This window comes from Sarcophilus harrisii, chromosome 1, assembly GCF_902635505.1.
Source record: "Sarcophilus harrisii chromosome 1, mSarHar1.11, whole genome shotgun sequence".
Lineage (NCBI taxonomy): Eukaryota > Metazoa > Chordata > Mammalia > Dasyuromorphia > Dasyuridae > Sarcophilus > Sarcophilus harrisii.
The window spans coordinates 269,064,281-269,091,188 of record NC_045426.1 but is presented as its reverse complement, the minus strand read 5'-3'; the positions used below and the strand labels follow the sequence as shown (position 1 = coordinate 269,091,188).

The 26,908-nt window shown below is 33.8% G+C and overlaps 1 protein-coding gene across 1 annotated transcript in view; it reads right to left on the bottom strand.

The window, feature by feature from the left end:
• Positions 1 to 26,908, bottom strand: part of BAIAP2L1 (BAR/IMD domain containing adaptor protein 2 like 1) — a 122,727-nt gene that overhangs the window by 18,837 nt on the left and 76,982 nt on the right. The window contains exons 4-12 of the mRNA XM_003761491.4: positions 16,099 to 16,160; positions 15,918 to 15,989; positions 12,532 to 12,669; positions 11,921 to 12,073; positions 10,355 to 10,522; positions 9,547 to 9,694; positions 7,372 to 7,579; positions 4,987 to 5,064; positions 4,025 to 4,205 (exon numbers count right to left, since the gene is read on the bottom strand). Coding sequence (XP_003761539.2) covers positions 4,025 to 4,205; positions 4,987 to 5,064; positions 7,372 to 7,579; positions 9,547 to 9,694; positions 10,355 to 10,522; positions 11,921 to 12,073; positions 12,532 to 12,669; positions 15,918 to 15,989; positions 16,099 to 16,160 — 1,208 coding nt within the window. The remainder of the gene's footprint in view (positions 1 to 4,024; positions 4,206 to 4,986; positions 5,065 to 7,371; positions 7,580 to 9,546; positions 9,695 to 10,354; positions 10,523 to 11,920; positions 12,074 to 12,531; positions 12,670 to 15,917; positions 15,990 to 16,098; positions 16,161 to 26,908) is intronic.

Sequence of the window (26,908 nt, the reverse complement as noted above, 5' to 3'; positions counted from 1 at the left end):
ATACAAACACCATAACAAGGATTAGGAGTAGAATTTAATAGAAAAAAAGTAGGGCTAACAATCATTGCTCTTAGACAAAGTCAGACTTAAAAGATTCAATCAAGAGAGAAATCAACATCATATGTCAGTTATACTCACAATGCTTCAGATGCATGTTTATATATGGGTAAATGTGTATATGTATATATGTATCTGAGCATATGTGGATAGGGATGCATGTAGATCTATGTATGTGTGCATACAGATATATGTATATGGGTATGTGAATATTTGTGTGTGTGTGTATGTGTGTGTGTGTGTGTGTGTTTGTGTGTATGTATAAATATATCTCTACTTATAGCCTGCTTGGGGAAGGTGGGAAGGATGAAAGGGGAACAAAAGAATAAAGTAAAAAAGTGCACAGCAGAGAATAAAAGAATGACCTACAAGGAAGCAAAGAAAAGATGGATACTCATGACTATAATTTCTTCTATTATTATATATGCTTTCTTGAATAGTCAAAGCCATAAGAGAGAGCATGAGCTCTCTAAGGGTATATATGTAGGGAGACAAAAGCAAATCAGAGATTCAAATGCAGTGTCTGCTCACAATTAGGGGGTAGGGAGAGAAGAAAACACACCTTGAATTTTCCCTTTCATTTCCATACCTTTCTTATTCATGTTACATTTCAATAAAGTCCATACTTCTTTTCCTTGTAAGAACTTTTCCATTCAAAATACTTAGATACAAGGAAGCAGAGGGGGAAAAAGACACATATTTTTACAAGACTCAGTTCACTTACATATTATGTAATCTCAACACTTTTCATGATATCCATATCTACATAATACACGCAGAAATGAAGATGCAAATTTAGATGCTAGATCCCAAATAACGAATTTGTAATTACACATAATATATATCTATGTATATTTATACATGCACACATATGTATGTGTCCACGTGTATACACCCATGCATGTATATATAGAGAGGTGATACAATACAAAATATTCAGCTCAGAGTCAGGAAAACCTGTTGTTCAAATACTGCTTCAGATATTTATTATGTATTCTAGGTAAGTCACTTAACTTTTCTCAGATTCAGTTTCCTCATCTGTAAAATGGGGATAATAACATTTACCTCACAGGGAATAAGACAATATATGTAAACTGCTCTGCAAACTCCAAAGCACTATATAAACAATGCTGCCTTTTCCATTAATCAAACTCACTGAGATAAAAGAATTATACAAGAGACTTTCTTCATTATATCTTTAAATAAGTAAAAAACTAAGAAGGAACAATTTTTTTTTTTAAATTTTAAAACTAGATATCAATCTCTTTCTTAGCAAGATTATTATCTGGAATATGTCCCTCATCTCATAGAATCCATGTTCCTTTCAAGGTTCCCTCATACACGAGATCTCTTCCTATTCCTCCTCTACTGTAAATTATTTTGTGTGGCTAGGGGGCCATTATATTGTTTCCCATTTCTGAACTGAAATTCCTTGTCTGTGAAATGAGAGGTTTGGACTAAAAGGACTTCTAAGGTTTGGTACAACTCTGAACTATAATCCTTGAAGTCAGGGGGGCTGGTTTTTTTTTTTTTTTTTTTTTTTTTTTTTTTAAGCCCTAGTGTCTGTAGGTGTTTAATAAATGCTTGTTGAATGAATGTTTACCTTCTTCTTGAGATTTTTTTTTTCATTTTAAAACTTGCTGTTAGATTGACTAGCTATTTATTCTTTGAAAGGAATATGGTTTTTTTTAATCCTACCTTGAGTTTATTGTAAAATGTAATAACTTTTAGGAAGGCTATATAGCTTTATAAAATGCACTATTGAGGTTCTTTCATCATCTGAAAAAGTATTTTTATGCTCTAGGAAACATGTCAAGACGAGTCCCAAATTTGACAGTTGGTTACTGAACAGGACTAAAATAATTCCCTTTCCTTGCCCCAATTCAGAGAAATGACAGTTCTGTTTGCCTGAATTTCAATTTAGATTCTTGATGCAAGGAAGGTATAACTAAAATAATTTCAGTTTATTAAAAACCACATTCTCTCTCTCTCTCTCTCTTACACACACACACACAAATGATGGCCAATATACTAATATATATCAACTAAACAGTACATTGTGTAAAGCTTAGAATCAGGAAGAATTGAGTTCAAATCTGACCTTAGACCCTAGTTGTGTGACACTGGCTAAATCACTTAACCTTCTTTACCTCAGTTTCCTGAACTATAAAAACGAGTTGGAGAAGAAAATGGCAAATCACTCCAGTATCATTAGCAAGAAAACCCCAGATTGGGTCAAGAAAAGTTAGATATGTTTAAAAAATGACAAAACAATAAATATACCTTTAATTTTTCCCCCTTAACAAATAACTTTCTAATCAATTGCCATATGTATAATTGCATGCTCTTAAGAAAGCCCTACTTTTTTTTTTAAGTCCACATTCAGTACTGCATTAAATTCTTATGAAGAGCTGCTTTTAAAATTAGTTTTATACAGGGTATAAATATTCCAAAACATAGTCTACTCATCTAAAGGAACATATATAAGAGACATATATTTCTCAATGTGTACTTAAGAGTCTGAACTTTCAGGGACTGAAATACACCATAATATGGCTCAGCACTTAGAGATATACTTGTTTTGCCAACACTCCTCAAGGTTAACGCTCAAATGAAGGACAACTTATTTAGAATCAGAAGATTTAAAACTGGGAAGGGCTCCAGAAAGCATTTAAACAGAACCCCTTTATTTTTATAGATGAAGAAAATGAGATCTTCAGTTTTTACAAGTAATAAAGTAGAAGGCGGAGAGTTGAATTCAGACCTTAGGACACTGAGAACCTCTTTCCATTAAACCAGTCACTTCCTCATTTAATATAACAAACAGAATCAACCTTGTAAAAAGAAAAAAGGCTACAAACAGCAACAGAATAGAATTGTGAAGAAATCTACTCTCCCCCTCAAAAAGACTAACTGGCAGAGATGTTCCATATCCCCAAGACAGAAAGGAATCAATGGGATATTCTCATCCTCTTAAAAACTTTAGTTTTTTCTCACAATCAAATAAGAATAATAAAGCTACTTTAAAGAGTCAATATGAAGAATAGTAAAAATGACAATGTATATAGGCAGTTATGTGGTGCAGCAGACAGAGCTTCCTGGTTGGAGTTAGGATCTTCCTGTGTTCAACTCTGGCCTCAGACACTTACCTGGTTGTATGACCCTGAGCAAATCACTTAACCCTATTTGCCACATGAATTGGAGAAGGAAATGGCAAACCACTCCAATATGTTTGTCAAGAAAACTCCAAATGAGGTCATGGAGAATTGGACAAGAATAAAAATGACTAAACAACAGTAAGTGATATAGGTCAACCTAACTTTTAACAAAATGTACAAATAAATTAAGTAGTTCTGCTGAAAAATAAAATTTGTAAATGAAGAAAAGCCAAAGAAAGGTAACTAGACAAGGATTAGTGTGCATGCATGGCTTACAATAAGCAGAGATGGAAGAGTTTGATATGTTGATATGCACATGACAAATAAATAAATATATCTATGTGGCAAGCAGGAGAATAATGCAAACAACTGAAAGATAACACAAGAACAAAATGATTATTTATATTAAGGGCTATATAGAAGGTAAGCACTAAAGACACTACCTAAAATTCTTCAACATTATAAAAGTCTAGGTAGCAATGATTTCAGGGCAGCTGGATGGAATAGATTACTGATTGGGACTAGAAACAGAAGACCTAAAATAAAATCTGGCCATCAGCACTTATTGTCTATGTGGCCCTGGATAAGTCACTTAATCCTTTTTGCTTCAGTTTCCTCATCTGTCAAATGAACTAGGGAAGGAAATGGCAGGATCTATGCAAAAAAAATCCCAAATGGGATCACAGAGTCAGATATGACTAGAATGACTCGAACAACAAGAAATGACCTTATATCAAGAAGTAAAATGTTTCTGGCTTTAGGGAAGAAGATTTTGCTGTTCAAATTGGGTATTGGTCAGTTTTACTCACGGGAGATATGATTTCTGGTTTGGGTGCTGGTGGTTTAAATGTAGAATTTTTCAAAGAAGTATCTATTCTTCTATCTGCAGCAGCAACTCCAGACAAACATTCTAGATAATCAGGAGGCGGGATGACAACATTGCTTTTTTCTGCTAAGTTCACTGTACTGATGCTTCTAACAGGTGCAGGGCTATAAATCAAAAAGATGAAGGGGAAGGGAAGAAATGTATTAGATCAAAGTCTAAACTTCTAACATCTAGTGATCAGAATCTGCACTAAATTTATATGCAAAGTAAAAAAGAAAGGGTTATATATTAAAAGAACTTATAACAAGACACATGAGAAACCCTGAAAAAAGATTACAAATAAGAGAGAACAATTTATGACATCTGAGGGATTTCTAGATACACTGAATTTTAGAACAGATGACAAGAAATAAATGTCAGTTGTATTTACTACTGCTGGTATCAAATTGCCCTAATTTGCTTGTTTTTAAATCAATATACTGTCCTTTGAAATACAATAATTTTATTAGTTTCTATTATATTTGTTAACCATCTTATTTCTTTTGTTATGGGTATCTTCAGAACACATTAGGTACTGGAAAAAATATGTGAGGGAGGTCAATAATTAAGAGGAATTTTTTACTTTTCATACATGCTATGCATTATTACCATGTATCTTCCTCTTAACATCTCAATCTGTTATTGACTTCCTCTCTTAGGGAATCTGAGCTTGAAATACTATTTTCATGTTGTGGAAGATGAAAGGAAAAGAATTACATAAATGCAAGGCAAAAGATGAATAGTAATAACAACCTAGAAACTGTTTTTTATTACTATTCAACATGCAATGAGTCTCTAGAATGTTAATGAATAATGAATATACCTGGAGAAGTATTGGACAATAAAGCTTTCAGGCAAAGAGTGCATTCTGCATAGAGAAATACAATTCAGAACTCAAATTATTACCTGGGAGTTGGCACATTTAGAGTTTCTTCTTCATTTTCTTCTAGTGACTTTGTATATGATAATGGAAACCAGCCTCTCCTATAGTGAAGAAAAAATCCAACAACTTATATATTCATTTGAATTTTATTTATAATGAGTCTTGAATAGTAATAAAAAAAAAAAAAGGAGGAGGTTTATGTGAAAAATTTTGGTAACATTTCTCTTTGGCACATAAGTACAACAATGCCAGATTTTTAGGTAATGCTTTAAATTTTGCAAAGCACTTTACATACATTATCTTATTTGATTCTTACAATATTCCATACAATTACATATTGCAGTGATGATTACAAATGAGGAAAACTGAGACAGAGAGGCAAACCTGAGATAGAATTTGAACATTCCTCCTGAATCAAAATCTCACACTGTTGTGAGCAAGATTTTTGTCTCAAATGATGAGCACATACTCTGGCTCTTGTTGAAATGGTAAATATCTTATAGATAGATATACAAATCTAATCAATGGTCTACTAAAAAACTTGGCTGCTTATGAAATCCAAATTCCTCAATTTGGTATTCAACGTCTTCCATGATATGGCCCAATTTATTTTTTCAATTTTTATTTGTCACTGCTCCCTTGGCCTAATCTATTTTCTGGGACAACCTGAACTATATTCAATATGCACTGTCTTTTCCCACCTTTATGTCTCTTCTTGGGAAGTTTCTTTGTTTGCAATGCCTTCCTCCTACATCACTGTCAAAAAATCTACCTGTCCGTTCTTCAGGGCTCTTCCACGAAACTTCCTGATTCCCCTAACAATTCTTCCTTTTCTTAAGAAATTCTCAAGAACCTCTGCTTCTTTTTTTGGAACATATTTTGTCTTATACTATACTTAGAAGATAAAGTTATGTATGTAATTTTATAGATAAATAAAAATATGTGAGTATATATATGCATATGTCTATGTTTAAAATGCTTTATCAACCTTAAGTGCTAATTCATATGAACTATTATTGTTTTTCATTACTGTGGGCAGCTAGCCCTTGCAGTGGTTAAAGAGCCTGGAACCAGTAATTCAAGCCTGCGCTCAGACACTTACTGGGAGCCTGAGCAAGTGATGCTCTTTGACTCAGTCTCCTCATTGGTAAAGTGAGCTGGAGAAGGGAATGGCAAACCAGCCCAGTATCTTTGACAAGAAAATCCCAAATGGGGTCCCAAGAGTTAGACATAACTGAAATGAATGAATAACAACAACCACCAAAAAATTGTCTTACTTTGCAGATAGATTGTGTCATCAATGTTGTGAGTAGTCTGATGTCCTGAACACAGTAGGCCTCAATAAGTATTATCAATACAATTAAGTTGAGGTTACTTTGCATGTTGAACAAGGCAAAAAAGATATTGTTTTAATAAGAAGATACTAAGAGAAGTAAGATAGACTTAGAAGCTAGGGGTATATAAGATGTACCTAGTCTAATTCCTCTACTTTACAAGAGATTAAGTAATTTGCCCAGTCATACAGGCAGTAAATAACAAAGGTGGGATTTGAATTTAGGACCCTGTCTCCCAAACCAGCACACTTCCCATTGGACTACACTGTCTCCTACTCTGAATCTAGATTTATTCATTTATAAAACGGGAGATCATAATATTGCCACTATCTAGGAAGATCAAATCCCTAAATAATGACTCTCATGAACAAAGCTATTAAATCACCACTGTTGGCTATAAATGCTGTCTTTGTTCCACCAGGGCAGTTCATTGCTATAGAGGACACAATGACATTAGGAGAAGTAAAAGTTGTTATAATTGACATTCTCATGAAGAAAAAAGAGCTTCAGAATTTAAAGAGAAATCATCCCAAAGCAATGACTTTCTAACATTTTTTTGACCCTGTACTTTCTTAGATTAAAAAAAATTGGGGAACTGATTCTGGAGTTTACAGAGAATGATTTACACACTACTGTTATTAAAACCATTGCTTTGAACTATATGTTTTCTTTGTCAATTAACAATATTTTTATTAAATGATTGCTACATGCTAAGTGGGCAATTAGGTGGCGCAGTGGATAGAATGCTGGGTTTGAAGTCAGGAAAACTCATCTTTACGAGTTCAAACCCAGCCTCAGACATTAACTAGCTGTGTGACCCTGGGAAAATCACTTAATCCTGTTTGCCTCAGTTTCCTCATCTGGAAAATGATGGCAAACCACTCCAGTATCTTTGTCAAGAAAACCCCTAATAGGTTAGACATTGACTAAAATAACTCAACTACAAACCTTTATTTTTGATTGCTAAACTTAGTAGTAGTAATCTAATAGGCCTTTTCCAAATACCACAATTACTCTGGGTTACATTCATTCTAATTCCTGCGTCACCATGGTATGAACAACTCACTGACTTACACTTTGGTTTGGTCATGTTCTCCATAGAGCCAGCCATCTTTTTCCTCCGGGATGAGCAATGTGATGATGTCTCCTTGTGCAAAGCTAAGTAATGTCTTGTTACTTCCAGCAGTATGTGGGAAGATTGTTTTTACTTTCTGCCTTTTAATCATGTTTAATCCCGTTGCCACAGAAATAGATCGTTGTAAACTGGGATCCTCTGAGTTATCTGTTAAAATGAATGCAACATTGATGGCTAATCCATACAATAAAACATTAAATTGTTTTAAACAAAATATAGGTCAGGCTCAAATCTACTAGTAGAATCCTCAAGCCATTTACCATGATCCTTGCCAATAATCCTAGACTATCCAACTAAATTACTGGCTAGGTTTTCATGATAGTTCTGTTTAGGATCAGACTAAGGGCATGGGGGAAAGGAAGAATTATGACCAGAGGAATTTTTCTTTCCAGACCACAAACATTTCCCCCCAGATCATTAAAGCAAACCAAAACCTTGTTCAGTTTGCCAATCTGATTCTCTTCAGGGGTATTCTTTTTGTAACTCTGAAGGTACTTTACACTTCCAGATGGCAAAAAAGTACTTTCTTATGCCATGTTCTCTATATTTTAATCATATTCAAAGGATATACACACCAATTTTTAAAACTATAACCCAAATCCCAACGAAAAATTCTACTGTTCTTTTCTCTCTCTCTCTCTCAAAAAAAAGAGGAAATTTTTGATCTGGATGCAAAGTCTAAAAACGTTAAAGATTCCTCAACTTCACCTGATGGGCTTATCCAAAAAAATAAGTATATGAAAACATAAGAGTATAAAGAAAATACTCTGGACATTGCAATCAAGATATATTATGCCACATGCTTCTTGCTAGACTGATAGCTGTTATTCCAATTTTTAAGCTTGAGATGCACTTTGGGGTACTTTTTAAAAAATGTCTTTATTCCTCTTTAGTATTTGTATAGATGATAATACTTAAAATTTTAAATATAGCAAGCTTTCCAAACTCTTATTCTAGATAATATTGAAACGACTAGAAGTTTTCATTTAGCTTCCCCTAGTGATACTTTCCAAAACCTCAAAATCAAAGTCGCATGAATGTGAATCCTACATACAATATTTTAATTATACATTCTAAACTACTACTGTTGGTAGCATTTCCCAAAAGCAAGACTATAAAATACTCTTTCCATACAGATCTCTCTCAAAAGTCATTGTAAAGATTTCCTATACTCACTTTTGTCCTAACTACTTCAAAGCCCAAATATTGTGCCTTTTTTTTTTAAAAACATAAAATTGAATGTTGTCAATTTAATTGAAATGGAATTCAATAGCAGATTGAGGGCACAGAAAAAGGAAAGAAATCATGACCTCCTAAGGGGCACAGTAATCTTCATGTGATAATTAATCCTTCTATGCTTAGGGCTAAAAATGCAAGTTTACATTTTGATTTTTAATTTTCAGAACTGTTTAACAATCTTGGCTGCATGATGAATTTAATCATTTGGGAAAACCACCCAATAGTATTGATTCTACTCCTAAAGAATACATAATTCTTTGCTAGAAAAGATGAAAAATCTGAGCCTACTGGCAAGAGGAGTTGTAGTCTGGGAATTTATAATCTGAAACATGTCTCAGAATGTAAGTACAATTTCATGATAATGGTCATAGATATCACTGGTTCACATTCCTATAACGTGAGCCCTTCCAGTAGATTCTAAGTTCCTCAAGGGCTGGGATCTGTTTTGTTTCTGTCTTTCCAGACCATAACATAGTGCCTTGGATGTAGCATGTGCTTAATGAATGTTTGTTCAATGAACATAAAATAAAATTTTATAAATAAAATTACTGAATACAAGAGACACTGTGCAGAGAATTGTATAATACAGTATGATAGGTGGCACATAAGTATTTATTAAAATGGTTGTTCATTTCTTCCCAAATCCTAAACATGTATCAGTGCATAAATTCAGCATATATTACAAAACAATCAGCATGTCACTAATTAGGATGCTCTTATAAAAACGGACCTTTGTTTTGAAGGATTTCATTGTTGACACTAGTTATATTTGTTTTTCTCCGCAACTGGTACATGTTTGATTTTATTTGATACATTCACAGAGTGTAATTACAAATTAAGTATTGGTTCAAAAAGACTACAACCAAATTTCTTACCAGCTGTATTATTTAATTTTTCTGAAGTTTTTGGGATGGTTGCTGGGTTGTTGAACATATCAGCCAGAGGACTGGCATATGCTCTGGCTGAAGGAACTGGGGGCATCTTTGGTGAATACTTAGGGAAAGTGTCATAATCTTTCCCGACCTGTGGATAATAATTAATATTACATTAACAAACAAGAATAATGATACTGAATTAATTGCCTTAAGTTATAGCATGCATGACAATTCTGTGTTACTTAAGTTCTATTAAATTTAGACATGACCAGTTGCTTAAGGGGTGTCTAAGTATCACTATGGATTTAGTGTTGGGTCTGCAATCAGGAAGACTCATTTTCATGAGTTCAAATCCAGCCTCAGACACTTACTAGTTGTATGATCCTCAATAAGTTACTTAACCTTGTTTGCCTCAGTTTCCTCATCATCAAAATGAGCTGGAGAAGGAAATGGCAAACCACTCCAAAAGCTCTTCCAATAAAACCCCACAGATTATCAGGGAAGAAAACTGAGAGTTGGGAAAGACCTGAGAGGTCTCACTTTTTTTTAACCCCTCTTCCTACAACACTCTCCCTTAGGTAGCAAATAATCCAATATATCTCAAACATGGTACTCATTTTAAAAATGAGGAACCTGAGGTTAAGTGACTGGCTCAGCATCACATGACTAGTATGCAGAGAAGCAGGATTTGAATCCAGGTCTTTCTGATTCCAAGCCCAACACTGTATTCATTATATCAGGATATTTCTCAGTTGTTAAATTGGCTTCCAACATATAGTAACACAGAATTCGAAATAAAAGTACCCACCATACAGCTTCTTTCTATCATTGGTGAAGGTTGAGGAGTTCCTGATACTGGGGTGGAACCTGGTGTTTTTATTTCTTCTATCATATTCATGATTTTCTCTGGCACTTTGGTAGCATCACCACAAGTTTCCTGCCATTTAGGTAGTTTAGAATTGAGTAATTCTGCAGACTGTAAAGCCAAAAGAAATAAAAGAGTTAAAGAGGAACTTATTTTGTTTGGGAACTTGATGATAAATATGATGTCGCCTATAATGGTGAACTATGGAGCTGAAAGGGACTTTGGAAATCATCTAGTCCAAAACTATAGGCAAAGGCACTGAAGCTCAGAGAGGTAAGAGATTTGACCATTCTTGCATGGCTAATTAATGGCAGTCTTAGAACAGGAATGTTTGCCTTCTAGCTTCTGGCTCAGGATTCTTTTCTCCCTATGCCCCAGATGCTGCTGTTGCCATGCAGGATGATACCATCACTTATTCAAAAAGACAAAGTTTTGAACTGAATTGAATTCAACAAAATTTACTGATGGCAAAGTAGATATATCCCTGGACCTGAAGTCAGAAAGACTCATAAGTTCAGGCTCAGACTGAATAATATAATTCTTACTTACTCTTTAATAGTGGTATAATCCTAGGCAAGTCACTTAACCCTATTTGTCTCAGTTTCCTTATTTGTAAAATAAATTGGAGAAGGAAATGGTAGATAACTCCAAGATCTTTGCCAAGAAAATGTCAAATGGGGTCATGAAGAATCAGTCACAGTTAAAACAATCAAACAAAAAAAATATACTATGTGTCAGTACTATACCATAGGAAATTTAAAAAAATCTTCTAAATACGTTCAAGTTATCAAAATATGTATTAAGGAAAAAAAACCAAACTAATTTCATACTACGTGTATACACTCCCTCCCCAATATATACAAAAACAACCAAACAACAAACATGTGTCATAGGAAATAACAATCTTCTAAATTTGTTTAAATTACCAAAATATATATTAAGAGGGAAAAAAAAAGGACTAACCCAATTTCATACTGCATTTGTACACATACACACGATGCAATATATACATACATCAGAATCATTTAAAATATATTTATTACATAATATACCACATATATAGTCTTTTTCTACTATATTACCACATTACCCTCTTCAGAAATATATGTAGAAGTTTTGCAAAGGTGCATGTTGAAAACTATCTTTGCATGTGTTTGAAAAAAATAACATAAAAATCTGAATATTTTATATATTATGTGTTCTGCATGCAAGTATGTGTATGTGTGTAGAACGCAGTAAGAAGTTATAGCAGAAAGAGGTCTAGTTCTTGAACCAGAGCACTGAATTCAAATTCTACTTCTGCTGCCTAAGTACCTGTATTACTTGATGAAATCATTCAATCTTCCTAGGTCTTAGTTTCCACAGTTATAAAAAGGGGTTGAACCAGATGGCTTGACTTCTGAGGTCCCTTCCAACTCTAAATCTATGATGTTACAATCCTATGTAGGCGTGAATTATATTTGGAAGACCGCTACAATCCTCACAACCTTATTTTCCTTTTACACTTACCTGTAAGTGATAGTAATTTATGTGATTGGCAAAAGAACAGTGTTTGTCAACCAAAAAGCAGAATCGCCTTTTCTCTTCAAGGAGAGCTTCTTTGCAGCCATCGGCAATAAATTTTTGGATATCGCTCTGACGAGAAGTGACAGTTTCCACATACTAAGGGGAAAAAATGGCAATTATAAATGTAACAATGTTAATATTCAAGCTATTCAGATCATAGAATCCAAATTCACAGTACAAGTTCAACATTTACTAGCTGGATCAATTATCAAAAAGATCATTTAAGAGCCTAGTTTAAGACAATCCATTGTCAAACTGGGCAATTGGGTGCCTCATATCTTCAGTTTGATACAGAAATGCTAATGTTTTTAATGGTTAAGTGATGACTCTCTCCAACTATAGAAAACTCAATAGCCTCTAGGCTTTTGATTACTAATTGCTCTAAACTATATCAAATTAGTGTATCACTCATCCTATCAGATAGAATGTTAGTAGATAAAGATGCATCTGGGCAAACATACCATTTACCAGAAATCATTTGCAAGCAAAAAAAACCAAAATAAAACCAACCCAGAAACAAAATCGAAACAATCAGATAGAAAGCTTCTATTTACCTCAATTTCTTTGTGTTCATATTTTAGAGCATTTCTTCCACCTTGACTTTTCCTTCTAATCTTTTTCAACTCCGCCTGAGATTTCTCCAAAGAATCTAATTTACTTCTGTGTTCTGTTTGGTATCTCTTTAGAGTTGCCTGTAATTAAAACATTATGCCAAAATGCCATATAAACATTTATTCAATTATCACTACCAATTAGCATTTAATGAAGGGGCAGGTCCTTTACTTTGCAACTCTGAAGTAACTTATAATTATAGTGGGGAGGTGAAGAGTGGTTGCCTGTTGGAGTGGAAAAACTCTGCTTTGAGGAGATTTGGGCTCTGGCTCTAAAAGTAGTTAGATGGCCACAAGCAAGTCAATTAACCCTCATATGCCTCAACTTTCTCATCTATAAAATGGTAGAAAAATACTCCCCTGCAGAGTTGTGAAAAAAGCTTTTTGTATATTATAAAGTACTATATAAATATTGCATATAAATTATTCTGTATCTAAAGATTTGTTGGCATGTTTTAAAACTCCAGATAGATAGGAAACTCTGTGAAAGTGAGAACAAATATCTTTTTTTTTCACTTTTAATACCACCTTTAACACACAGGCACAGAAAGATTATATGTGAAATGGTAAATCTCCGTTTTATATTGCTCACTTTTTTTTTTTTTTGGAAAGTATGCAATATGTTTCACATTATTACTTTGAAAATTGTCATACTTGTCAGTTCGTTATGAACTCTGTATTTTAAAAAAACTCAATAGCCTCTTTTGTTTTTTTGGGGGGGGGCTTCATTATAGCTAACTGTCTCCTCTAACTCCAATTAAAACTAAGAAAAAAGGGGGGAGAAATTTATATTTTAAAGAAATAACAGGATCATGGTTTAGTCTAGTTATAATTTTGTCTTTATGTGAAGATTTATATGTGTGTTTTAGCATTTTTTTTTGTCTTTGTTTTAATGGAGCCCCGGTGGAAATTAATAGTTTTCATCGGTGAGTAGCCCTAACGTTGTTTTGGCTGGGATGGGAAAGTGATTTTTACAGCTTTCTTTACAGAAAGAAAATTTGAAAGATTCCTTAAATGAAGAAGTGGGAGGTGTCAAGTCAAGACAAGTTAAACACACAAGCATTTATTGAATACATATACATTTCAGGGACTGGGCCAAGTGCTGGAAATAAGTAAAAAAGCAAAGTAAAAAGCAAACAAGTAGTACCTGCCTTCAGAAATTTACTTCTGTTCTAATGAAATTATATCAGTATGAGACAATATGTAAACAATCTAGATAGATATAAGTTATATAGAGGGGAAATGGGAGGTACTCTATGAGGGAAAGATATTAACAGGTAGGGGAAATGAGAATGGCCTTGAGTATGGAGGATTTGGATTGAGAATTAGGGAAATTAAGAGGTTGAGTTAAGGATTAAGAACATTCCAGTTAGTTCAAAGGCACAGAGATGGGAGATGGAGTGCAGTGTTTGAGGAATTTTAAATAGGGCAATGTAGCCAAAACAGAGTTTATGGAAAAGAATAAGGGGGAAAAAGGTGTGGAAATGTAGAAAGGAGTCAAATTAAGAACAGTAAACTGCCTAAGGCATTTACATTAGGTTCCAAAGTTTTGCTCATAGAACAGAGTGTGACCATGGTCAGACCCATTCTTTAAAAAAAATCTCATGAGTGGAAGATGAGGGATCAGGAGAGATTTAGGGCAGGGAAACCAATTGGATTTGAAGAATGGAAGTGGAACTCTTGTATATGATGGTAAGAGTTGTGTGTGTAGCTGAGGTTGAGTGAAGGAATAAGTAATGGGAAGTGAGCAGACTGAAGAAAAAGTATTATAGGTTAAAGTTAGGTTTAGATTTAAAATATAGGTTAAAATAAGGAAGAAGTTACAAAAGAAGAGATTCAATAAAAGAAATTTAGGAAACAAAAGGAATGCAAAGTATTTTTAGCAAGACAATTGATTAGGATTTAAAAGTCTGGGTGGTAGATTAAGTGGGTGTAGGAAAAAGGTATCTAAGCATAAAGGTGGGAAGGGCTCTGATAATGTAATTGAGACCACAAAGGCTGTGTCAAAAGTGAAAGAAAATGATAGTAGCTTTTTATATTAACAGAAAAGGGGAAAGACTATAATATAATAGTAGAAACATAAAGGAAAGAGCTTTGGGAGAAATAAAAGTTCTAGGAAAACAGAAGAAAATTTTTATTGAAAGGATGAACATGTGACCCAAAGATAAAAGGCTAACTAGATTGGTGAAAGGGAAGGGGGAAAGAGAAAGGGAATAAGTGTTTAGGGAGTAAAAAAGTGCTAAAAGATTAGCACTGGGTTAAGCACTTAAACAAAAATCTCAATTGATTCTAACAATAATGATAATCTCTATTTTACACTTCAAAAAAGTAAAGCAAACTGAAGTAGAATGATTTGCCTAGAGCCTCAAAGTCAAGTGGTGAACTCAGATCTTCCAGATTTCAGGTTATGTGCTGTATCCACTCCACCAATCCTAGCTTCACCAGGAAAGGAAAGAAAGAATTGCCCTCCCTTCTCATTTCTGCCTCTTAGAATTTCAGAATTTCCTTCAAGTTTCAGCTCCCAGGATATCTCCTTTTCTAGTGTCTCTAATTGTCTGCAATTCCTTCTCCTGGGAATGAGTGTACGATCTCTTATAGTTAAGTAAACGTGCACTATGACATATTTCAGTACTTAAAAAAATACTAATTTGCAAAATTTAATATCTGCTTTATTAAAAAATACTACAGTCAACATAAACTCGTCTTTATTATTATTATCTCATTTAATTCTCATTACATCCTATGAGGCAGGTGCTATTATGTCCCTTTTTTACATGAGGAAATTGAGGCAAACTGGTTAAGTAACTTACCTTCGCTAGTGAGTATTGAACCCAAGTATGTCTGACTTCAGGTCCAGCACTCTATCCATAGTGTCACTTAGATGCCTTAATTAAATACTTAAATTAATCAAGGAAATTGTTTAAATGAGATAATATTTATTTATAAAAAGTGCTTAGCACAGTGCTTAGTGAGCTCTATGTAAATGTTAGATATTATTAAATTTGCAGAAAGCTTTAATGATTTCTTATATTTCTTCTATCCACTTTAAGCAACTGGCTGTGTGTTCTTTAAAAACAAGCCCAGAAGAAAGATAAGAGAGTAAAAAAGAATGCAAGAAAAAAGAAAAGAAAGAAATGAAGAAACTCCATCTAAGTTTTAAGGCTGGGGAAACTGGAAGCTGGTTGGGGAAAATCCCTGCACAGCTAGCAATAGGTCTTTGGGTTCAGGTTAAAGTGAAAAACTGACACAAAATTGAAAGCAGAAAGAATATTTCTTTGGTGATATTCACCAGTAGAAATCTGGTGACTGAAATAAAGTAGAGTACTCACATTCATGTATTTGACATCAAGTTCTGTCTTCTTCTCTAGTTCATGTATAATTTCTTTATGGAATTTTTTGAACTACCGGAAAGAAAAATAACACATGGCATATTTAAAAATAGTTGTTGGAAATTCTAAAAACAAAATTAAATAAATTTCAAAAAACGAAATATGAAAAAAGTTCACCTACATTTTCATCAAGACTGTCATTGAGTTTCTTGTGAGTATTTGAAATCTCTATAAGGACATGTCCTGAAAAAAAACCAAATATATTGAAAAAATAGCATCTCTATTTCAGAATTTGATATGTATCAAAAATTTACTGTCATTGCGAAACTATCTTATGCACACTTTATTTATTATCCTTTATTTTTTAACAGAAGCCTACTATACTTTGCTCCACATGTTGTGTCTGATAAATAACTACCTGGATGATTACAGTAACTAATTATAGGAGCAGATTATACTTTTTTTTTTTAAACTATAATCCTCAAAGATAATCTGATTATCTGTCAGGGTTAAAGGAAGAGATTACTTGCTTTTTCTAACATTTGCAATTTTCTCATCCCAGAACAAAGTAGTGTTGCTGTGATATGCAGCATGAACACTTTGAATATGTGTATCTCTTATAGGACATTAGGCTTGGCAAGTTACTGAAACAATTGCACAGATTCTGTCAGGATCCATTCACACAGAAAGAAATGAATGCTTAAAACAAAGTTCAGGGCATCTAGATGGCACAGTGGATAGAGCCCTGGCCCGAGTTCAAAAAAGCATTTACTTACTAGCAAATCACTTAACTCTCAAAAGAAAACAAAACAAACAAAAACCCCACCAAAAACAAAGTGCTGGGGAGGTCCAAATTAATATGAATAATGTATACAGTGAAATATATTTGAATTAAAACTACTTGAAGACGTGATTACATAAAATATACTAACTGGTTTCCATCTAAATCCATGTGACCCTTTCATGGGATTCATTATTTTCTATTCACTATTTTCACTAGTTCATTGAATGTAGAAACTGCAAAGAACTATAGATATTTTGGTATCATCCTTTCTCCAAAGATCTGACTATAAGTTTCTGATATCATGTTGAAAATATTCTGGTTTGCACAGCTCATATATCTGTTCTGTCACTAGGATGTATACCTTTTTTGCTGTATTATTCTAGCCCAGTTAAATATGACAAACTCTTCAACTGTCTTCAGAAGACAGTGGTGTGATGCTAGAAAAAATGACAGGAGCTTAAGTCAAAAGTAATTTAACTTACAGAGTAGAGAAGCAAACATATGTGCATAATATTTAAATGAAACAAAATAAAGGGGAGACAAAAGAGCAAAAGCATCATTGATTTCCAAAGATAGGATAGAATGTTGACCTAGTTTAGTTAACAAATGAACATTACAAAGAGACACTGTATATAGTCAACTTTGAACAAATAAGTTATTTTGACTATTATAAATAAATACATAATTTAAACAAATGACATGAAGATGCTATGTGTAACTACAGAAAGAAGTGATAAATAGATAAATATGTATAAAATAATTGTATGTATATATACACACACACACACAACAGTTCTACTTGTGTCTAATGGTAGCCATCTCTAGAGCAGGAGGTGAATAAGGAATAAAAAAAGAGGAAAAAATTTACAGAATAACTTTTTATATAAGATAAAATTTTTAAAAAGCAATAGAGCAGTGTTAAAAGAGCTCAAAGAGAAAGAACTATAAACTCAAGGATAAAAATTAAAGGTAGTAAAGTGGCAGAACCTAGATATAGATCTTTGATTTTAAAATTAGTGCTCTTCACACAGCCTAAATGATTACAAAGTGTTCTCCCTGCTTATAATTTCATTCTAGAACCTGAGAGTGGGAAGGGACTTCAGTGGCCAACTTGATATTAAAGGAATCCTTTCTATTATAAAGCCAAGAAGTGGATGTCCAGATTATTTTTGAAAATGATCATGAGATGTCCATCAGTTGGAGAATGGCTGAATAAATTGTGGTATATGAAAATTATGGAATATTACTGTTCTGTAAGAAATGACCAACAGGATGATTTCAGAAAGGCCTGGAGAGACTTGCACGAACTGATGCTGAGTGAAATGAGCAGGACCAGGAGATCATTATATACTTCTACAACAATACTATATGATGACCAGTTCTGATGGACCTGGCCATCCTCAGCAACGAGATCAACCAAATCATTTCTAATGGAGCAGTAATGAACTGAACTAGCTATACCCAGAAAAAGAACTCTGGGAGATGACTAAAAACCATTACATTGAATTCCCAATCCCTATATTTATGCACACCTGCATTTTTGATTTCCTTCACAAGCTAATTGTACAATATTTCAGAGTCTGATTCTTTTTGTACAGCAAAATAACGTTTTGGTCATGTATACTTATTGTGTATCTAATTTATATTTTAATATATTTAACATCTACTGGTCATCCTGCCATCTAGGGGAGGGGGTGGGGGGGTAAGAGGTGAAAAATTGGAACAAGAGGTTTGGCAATTGTTAATGCTGTAAAGTTACCCATGCATATATCCTGTAAATAAAAGGCTATTAAATAAAAAAAAAAAAGAAAAAAAAAAGAAAAAAAAAAAGAAAATGATCATGAAGAGGAAGGCAGCCCATTGCATTTTCAGATACTAATTGCCAGGAAATTCTTTTCCCCCTAGACATAAAGCCTAAATTTACTACCTTAAAATTTCCATTGTTCCTGGAACCTCTGGGGTTCCACAGAACAAATCTTATACACACAATAATTCTTCAACTGCTTAAAGACAGTTGTCAGTGTTCCTGGGTCTTTTCTTTTCCAAGCTAAAATGTGTAGTTTCTTCAAACAGATCCTCATGACACAGACTCAAGACCCTTCATGATACTATCTTGATAAATTTAAAATACCAATGAAAAGTCAGTCATTAAGTTTCATTAAATTTTTAGTAAATGAGTAACTTTATTTTCAAGCTTGGCATAGAGCCAGAAAGTTGAGTTAAAAATCTGTCTTAGATACTTATTAGCTGTGTGATCATAGACAAGTCCTTAAGATACCTGTGCTTGCTGGTAGGTTCCCTCATCTGGAAAATGAGAGGGCTGGATTCTATGGTTTTTAAAGTTCCTTCTAGCTCTATATCTATTTGTGAAATTAAATTTAGAGATATGATAGCTTTTAGAAGGGGTATAGTGAGAAAAGAGCTAGACGGGGGAGATGGGTTCAAATCTTGCTTGTCACACATGTATGACAAAGGGTAAATTATATAACTTCTCTAAAACTTGGACAACTTCCTAAGATGTATCAGAAACATATGTGCTAAGTTACAGAAACATTGCTCTATGTATTGATGCCCAAATCACAGATATATGCTAGATACAGCATATACATATATGTATATAGGTATATTATGTGCATAGTGAATGGTACACATAGTTCTGAGACCATGTGATGTATATGATCTTTGAAGTATGCTAAATATAGTAGATGCATGTTATACTCAGAATATATAGGCTATACGGGGACAGCTATGTGATGCAGTGGATAGAGCACCATCCCTGAAGTCAAGAGGACTTGAGTTCAAATCTGCCCTCAGACACTTAACACTTCCTAGGTGTGTGACCCTGGGCAAGTCACTTAACTCCAATTGCCTCAGCAAAAACAAACAAATAAATAAATGCCATACAAAGTAAGGAACATTTTTTGGACCAGATGGAGGGCTTTCTTTCAACTAGGTCTGGGAAAGAATAGCAGTCATAAAAACATAACATTTAAAAGATTATTTTGTAGGTCATACTTTAGTTCTTAAGATTTTATACCTCCATCAGAAGAAAAACCAGCATAGCTTATCAATACGTTGAAAAAGTTAAAAAACATGTGCAATATGCAACCTTTGTACCTCCCACTTCCATGAAGGAGTAGGTTGGAGGTGTCTTCTCATTTGAGTCATCATATTTATTTTTTTTAAATAGATTTTTTTCCCCTTCCTACCCAGCGAGCTATCCCTGGTTACAAGGAATAACAAAAAGAAACAAGCAACCTTTGTACCTCCCACTTCCATGAAGGAGTAGGTTGGAGGTGTCTTCTCATTTGAGTCATCATATTTATTTTTTTTAAATAGATTTCTTTCCCCTTCCTACCCAGCGAGCTATCCCTGGTTACAAGGAATAACAAAAAGAAACAAAAAAAAAGTGGAAAAAATAGCAGTTCAGCAAAATTAACCAAATACATTAACTGGTATCTATGATCAAGGCAAAAAGCATTAAGTCATTAGTATATAAACAAGCACAATGTCAGCAATCAATTTATTGAATCTTCTGGGAATGGTTAGCTGGTCCTTTACTCATTCCCTTTCTCCCAACATGGCTACAGATGCAAAAATACCAGAATCTATTTGTTCATTGAACTCCAGAACTGATATCCAAACAGTAGTAGCTTATTTACATAAGAATAGCTTGGAGTTGGGAAGATCTGAATTCAAAATCTGGCTTAAAATTTGCTAAGTGAGCCAGGAAAGTCACTTTAATTTATATTTGTCTCAGTTTCTTCAAATGTAACATGGGGATAATAATGGCACCTGTTTTCCAAAGTTGTGAGGATAAAATGAGGTATCTGCAAAGCCCAGAGCCTGGCACAGTAGGCATTCTACTAATGTCTGTTTCTTCCTTTCACAACATGTACCACAATCTTTGGCAGAAAGAAATAATTCTATTATTTAGAATACCCAGACAATCTTTGATAAAGTTTTCTTCAGTGTAGATGGCGTTCTATATAAACAGATTCATTTCTTATCCAATTTTAACAGAATTTGGAATCAGAAGGAAACTCTGAAGGCACCTAATAGATCTTTTAACAGAAGCTTCTCTACAACATTCTACATGGTGCAATGGAAACAAAATAGGCTAGGGCTCTCACAGGATCTAGGTTTAAACCTGACTCTGCAGGACAATTCATAAAAATACTTAAATTGTGATATTCCTGTAGCTCCCTATAACCTTCAGGATCAAATATAAAATTCTCTAGAGTCCCTTTATAACTTGTTCCCTTCTTTCCTTACTCACCTTCATGTACTTTATGATTCAGTGACCTTTGCTGTCCCTATCCCAGGAATACACTATTTCTGGCTCTGGGCATTTTCAATGGCTACCCCTCATATTCTGAATTCTCTTTGTTTTCCTTGGTTTCCTTCAAGCCCCAGCTAAAATCCCACTTTCTACATAAAGCTTTTCTCGATTGCCCTCAATATTAATGTCTTCCTCTGTTGATTATCTTCAATTGATGAAATATGTTTTTTTAAAGAACATAGTTATTTGCATGCTGACTCCCTTATTAGACACTAAATTCCTTGAGAAAAGAGACTGTTTTTAACTTTTCTTTGTATCTTTCACATCTAATATAATACTTGGCACCTAGCTGGTACCTAAATAAATGCTTGTTGATGAGATGATTCAAGGCAATTCCAACAGACTTGTAATGGGAAGGGCTAACTGCATCCAAAGACAGAACTATGGAGAATTAATATGGATAACAGCATAGTATTTTCATCTTTTTTTTCCTCTCATGTTTCTACCCCGCCCCCATCTGACTTTTCTTGTGCAGCATGATAAATATGGAAATAAATATGGCAGTTTAGAAGAACTGCCCACATTTAACCTATACTGGATTGGATTGCTTGTTGTCTAAGAGAGGGAGTAGGGAGAAGAAGAGAGAAAAATTTAGAACACAAATTTTTGCAAAGCCGAATGATGGGAAATATCTTTGCATGTATTGGAAAAAATAAAAAAGTATAAAAAAAAAAAGTAAAAAAGAAAAATAAAATAAATGCTTGTTGATTGCCTGTGGAGCGCCACTACTCCTCTAAGCTCATTTTACTTTTGAATAAACAATTCTAATGATTAGGAAGTTTCTCCCTATATCAAGCTGAAGTCTGTCTCCCTGCTGCTTCCATCCACTGCTCCAAGAGTTAGGCCCTATGAGGCCAAGCAGAACAAATGTAATCCTTCTAAAATGTCAACCTTCAATTCTCTCCTATAAGTTTTTCCTTTCCTTTTCCAGGATAAGTACCTCTAATTCCATCAAATGATCCTCACATGACAAGCTCTCCCCACACTGGTTGCATTCTTTTCGATGCTCTGTGGTAGGTCCTAAATATAGTGCTCAAATTTAAAATCATAATATTCCATGTTACACCCTTAGAACTTTTCCAGGCTTTTCAATCTAACAATTTAACTTTCTTTTTATTTGTTGACTTCTCAATTAGAAAGTAAGCTTCTTGATAGCAGAAATTGTCTAGCTTTTTATATTTGTATTCTTAGTACTTAGTACATAATAAAAACTTAGTATATGCTTCATAAGTATAGATTTGTGTCTATATTGTTCCTTCCATCCTAACAGTTTTCGCTGAAAGATGGTCCTAAGACTGGAGTAGAACAATTTTTGTAACATAGTATAAAAATTGGGTGGAAACTCTATACTTAAATTTATGGGAATACATAGGACAGGCAGGAAGGAATGGGTTGTGATAATAAGATAATAGTATCTAGGACATAATATTTTCATATATTATCTCAAAACTATATCCCTGAAAATAATAAATACCCACAATACAAATTCATATGAATGTAATACACACCATTTATGCTCCCTTCCTCAGTTGCCCTAATAGAAATATATATATATCACTTGTGACTGAAAAAACATACTACTCAATGTATGAACCGACTGACTTGTGAGCAGAGATGGTTCCATTTGTTTTGGATTTTAACCCCTGCACCTCCAGTAGTGTATTTGGTATATATCAAGTACTTAATAAATGCTTGCTACCTATGGGCAGGTAGGTAATGGAGTAGATAAAATGTCAGGTTTGGAGTTGGGTAGTTCAAATTCAGTCTCAGACACTAGTTACGTGACCCTGAGCAAGTCACTTAACCCTGTTTGCCTCAGTTTTCCCATCTGTAAAATGAGCTGTGTAAAAGGAAATGGCAAACCACTCATGTATTTCTGCCAAGAAAACTCCAAATGGGGTCAAAAAAGAGTTAGACACAATTAGAATGAGTGAACAACAATAAAATTTGATTTGTATCTTGCTGGATATTACTAAGCTAATGAACTCTAATGAAGAGTTTATCTGTGTAGCTACTTCTATCAGAGAGAACACATACATACTTTATTGTTTATTATTATTCTTTAATGTTAGGTAGAAGGAGGCCATTAACTGCCTTGCTTACAGTAGCATAAAAAATACCCAGCTGAGTAAGAATTTGTGTCAAGATGGTAGTGTTTTATTTTGATTCAGGATCCTTTTAATTTGATTCCTTTAATGTATCACTGGTAAAGTGGATCTTAGTTTCCTTTATGTACTGATACCTTATTGCCTACATTTTTTTTTTTTATTTAGAAGTTATATGCATGGGTAATTTTACAGCATTGACAATTGCCAAACCTTTTGTTCCAATTTTTCCCCTCCTTCCCCCCACCCCATCTCCCAGATGGCAGGTTGACCAATACATGTTAAATATGTTAAAGTATAAATTAAATACAAAATAAGTATACATGTCAAATCAGTTATTTTGCTGTACAAAAGAATCAGACTTTGAAATAGTGTACAATTAGCCTGTGAAGGAAATAAAAAATGCAGGCAGACAAAAATAGAGGGATTGGGAATTCTATGTAATGATTCTTAGTCATCTCCCAGAGTTCTTTCGCTGGGTGTAGCTGGTTCAGTTCATTTCTGCTCCACTGGAACTGATTTAGTTCATCTCATTGCTGAAGATGGCCATGTCCATCAGAATTGATCATCATATAGTATTATTGTTGAAGTATATAATAATCTCCTAGTTCTGCTCATTTCACTCAGCATCAGTTCATGTAAGTATCTCCAAGCCTTTCTGAAATCATCCAGGTCATTTCTTACCGAACAATAATATTCCATAACATTCATATGCCACAATTTATTAAGCCATTCTCCAATTGATGGGCATTCACTCAGTTTCCAGTTTCTGGCCACTACAAAGAGAACTGCCACAAACATTCTTGCACATACAAGACCCTTTCCCTTCTTTAAAATCTCTTTGGGTTATAAAGCCAGTAGTAACACTGATGGATCAAAGGGTATGCACAGTTTGATAACTTTTTGAGCATAGTTCCAAATTGATCTCCAGAATGGCTGGATGTATTCACAATGCCACCAACAAAAGTGTCCCTGTTTTCCCACATCCCCTCCAATATTCCGCGTTATCTTTCCCTGTCATTCTAGCCAATATGATAAGTGTGTAGTGGTATCTCAGAGTTGTCAATTGCATATCTCTGATTAATAATGACTTTGGAACATCTTTTCATATAGCTAGAAAAAGTTTCAATTTCTTCAGCTGAGAATTGTCTGTTCATATCCTTTGACCATTTATCAATTGGAGAATAGTTTGATTTCTTATAAATTTGAGTCAATTATCTATATATTTTGGAAATGAGGCCTTTATCAGAACCTTTGATTGTAAAAATGTTTTCCCAAATTATTGCTTCACTTCTAATCTTGTCTGCATTAGTTTTGTTTGTACAAAAACTTTTCAATTTGATATAATTAAAATTTTCTATTTTGTGATCAGTAATGATCTCTAGTTCTTCTTTGGTCATAAATTCCCTCCTCTTCCACAGGTCTAAGAGGTAAACTATCCTATGTTCCTCTAATTTATTTATAATCTCATTCTTTATGCCTAGGTCATGAATCCATTTTGACCTTATCTTGGTTGGTGTACAGTGTTAAGCATGGGTCAATGCCTAGTTTCTGCCATACTAGTTTCCAATTTTCCCAGCAATTTTTGTCAAACAGTGAGTTCTTATCCCAAAAGCTGGGGTCTTTGGGTTTGTCAAACACTAGAGTATTACAGTTATTGACTGTTTTGTCCTTTGAACCTAACCTATTCCACTGATCAACTAGTCTATTTTTTAGCCAATACCAAATGGTTTTGGTAATTGCTGCTTTATAATATAATTTTGGTAAGCCACCTTCTTTTGATTTTTTTTTTCATGAATTCCCTTGAAATTCTTGACCTTTTGTTTTTCCATATGAACTTTGTTGTTATTTTTTCTAGGTTATTAAAATAGTTTTTTGGGAGTCTGATTGGTAGTGCTAAATAAATAGATTAGTTTAGGTAGTATTGTCATCTTTATTATATGTGCTCACCCTATCCAAGAGCATTTAATATTTTTCCAATTGGTTAGATCAGACTTAATTTGTGTGGAAAGTGTTTTGTAGTTTTGCTCATAAAGTTTCTGATTTTCCCTTGGCAGATAGATTCCTAAGTATTTATACTATCAGTAGTTACTTTAAATGGAATTTCTCTTTGTAACTCTAACTGTTGGACTTTTGTTAGTGATATATAGGAATGCTGATGACTTATGTGGGTTTATTTTGTACCCTGCAACTTTGCTAAAGGTATGGATTATTTCTAAAAACTTTTTAGTAGAATCTCTGGGGTTCTCTAAATATACCATCATATCACCAGCAAAGAGTGATAATTTGGTTTCCTCATTACCTACTCTAATTCTTTTAACTCTTTCTAACTCTTATCGCCAAAGCTAGCATTTCTAATACAATATTGAATAGTAACGGTGATAGTGGGCAACCTTGTTTCACTCCTGATCTTACTGGAAATGGTTGCAGTTTGTCCCCATTGCATATGATGCTTACTGTTGGTTTTAAATAGATGTTACTGATTATTTTAAGGAAAAGTCCATTTATTCCTATACTTTCAAGTGTTTTTTAATAGGAATGGAAGTTGGATTTTATCAAATGCTTTTTCTGCATGTATTGAGATGATCATATGGTTTTTGTTAAATTGGTTATTAATATTATTGCCTACATTTTTAATTCTCAGGCTTGAATTCCGGGACTGATCTACTTTAGGCCTGCCCTACAATATGAGATCTTCAAAGCTGCATTTTGCCTTGAGTCAAACCCTTAAAAAAAATTACCAACAGATAATTAACAAATAAGAAATAGTGGGATTTTATATTTTATTATCTTTTAATCAGTTTCATTGCTGACAAGATATAGTCTGCTACAGAGAACCATTTCCAAAAGCTTGTCTGTTCCTTTATCATATTTGCATCAAAAATATTTTCAATTTAAGTCAGATTTAAGATTTCATAGAAGTTGCAAAATGTTTCTTATTAGAAGTATGTATTATGAATATATGGGCAACACCTTGGCAGAAATTATAAAGAGATTCTTCAAATATTTAAAATTAGGCACCTTTTCTTGGTAAAAAGTTTAGTTGAAAATTTGCTTAAATTACAATATTTTTACTTAAATAGTAAAATCCTTCTTTCCCATACCCCTCCACACCCAAAGGAACTATCTCTACTCCCAAGGAGTTTAATATTTAATGGCAACGGACATGCCACTCACATTTTTATGTTAAATATATTTCTCCAATTTTATATGCCTAAAAAAACTATCTGTTTAATGCCGGATGGCAGTGAGGCACAAGTCAGAAGAGAATATAGTTGTGTCTTTGAACTCTCTCATCACTAACACACCCTTTCCTATGGTTTCTTGTTCACACCCTGGTGCAAAAGCTTAATAAAATAAGCCATTCACTCTGTGGGTCAGGAATGGAAAACCTAACCTTACACAGCTTGTTATTCTTGTCCCTCACAGCGCATGGAATTTAAAAGTAGACCTCAAAGCATCAGACACTAAATCCTTAGTCAAGAAGATTTAGCGTAAACTAACAACAAAAACCCCCTCATCTTTACTATGATCCTGCCAAAGGTTTATCTTGAAATAGAAAATGAAAATATCTTGTGTGTTATTTTAAGTATTTAGAGTGGCTTAATATTAATATCAAAAGTTACTTTATGTTTGAAGTGTCCACACCACATGCCTATGTTTATTTTTATTTCTGTGACCTCCTCTTACATAAATTGTTTTGAAAGGGGAAAGAAAAAACTTGGAAAAGGAAGAAAAAGACTAGCTACAGATTATAAGT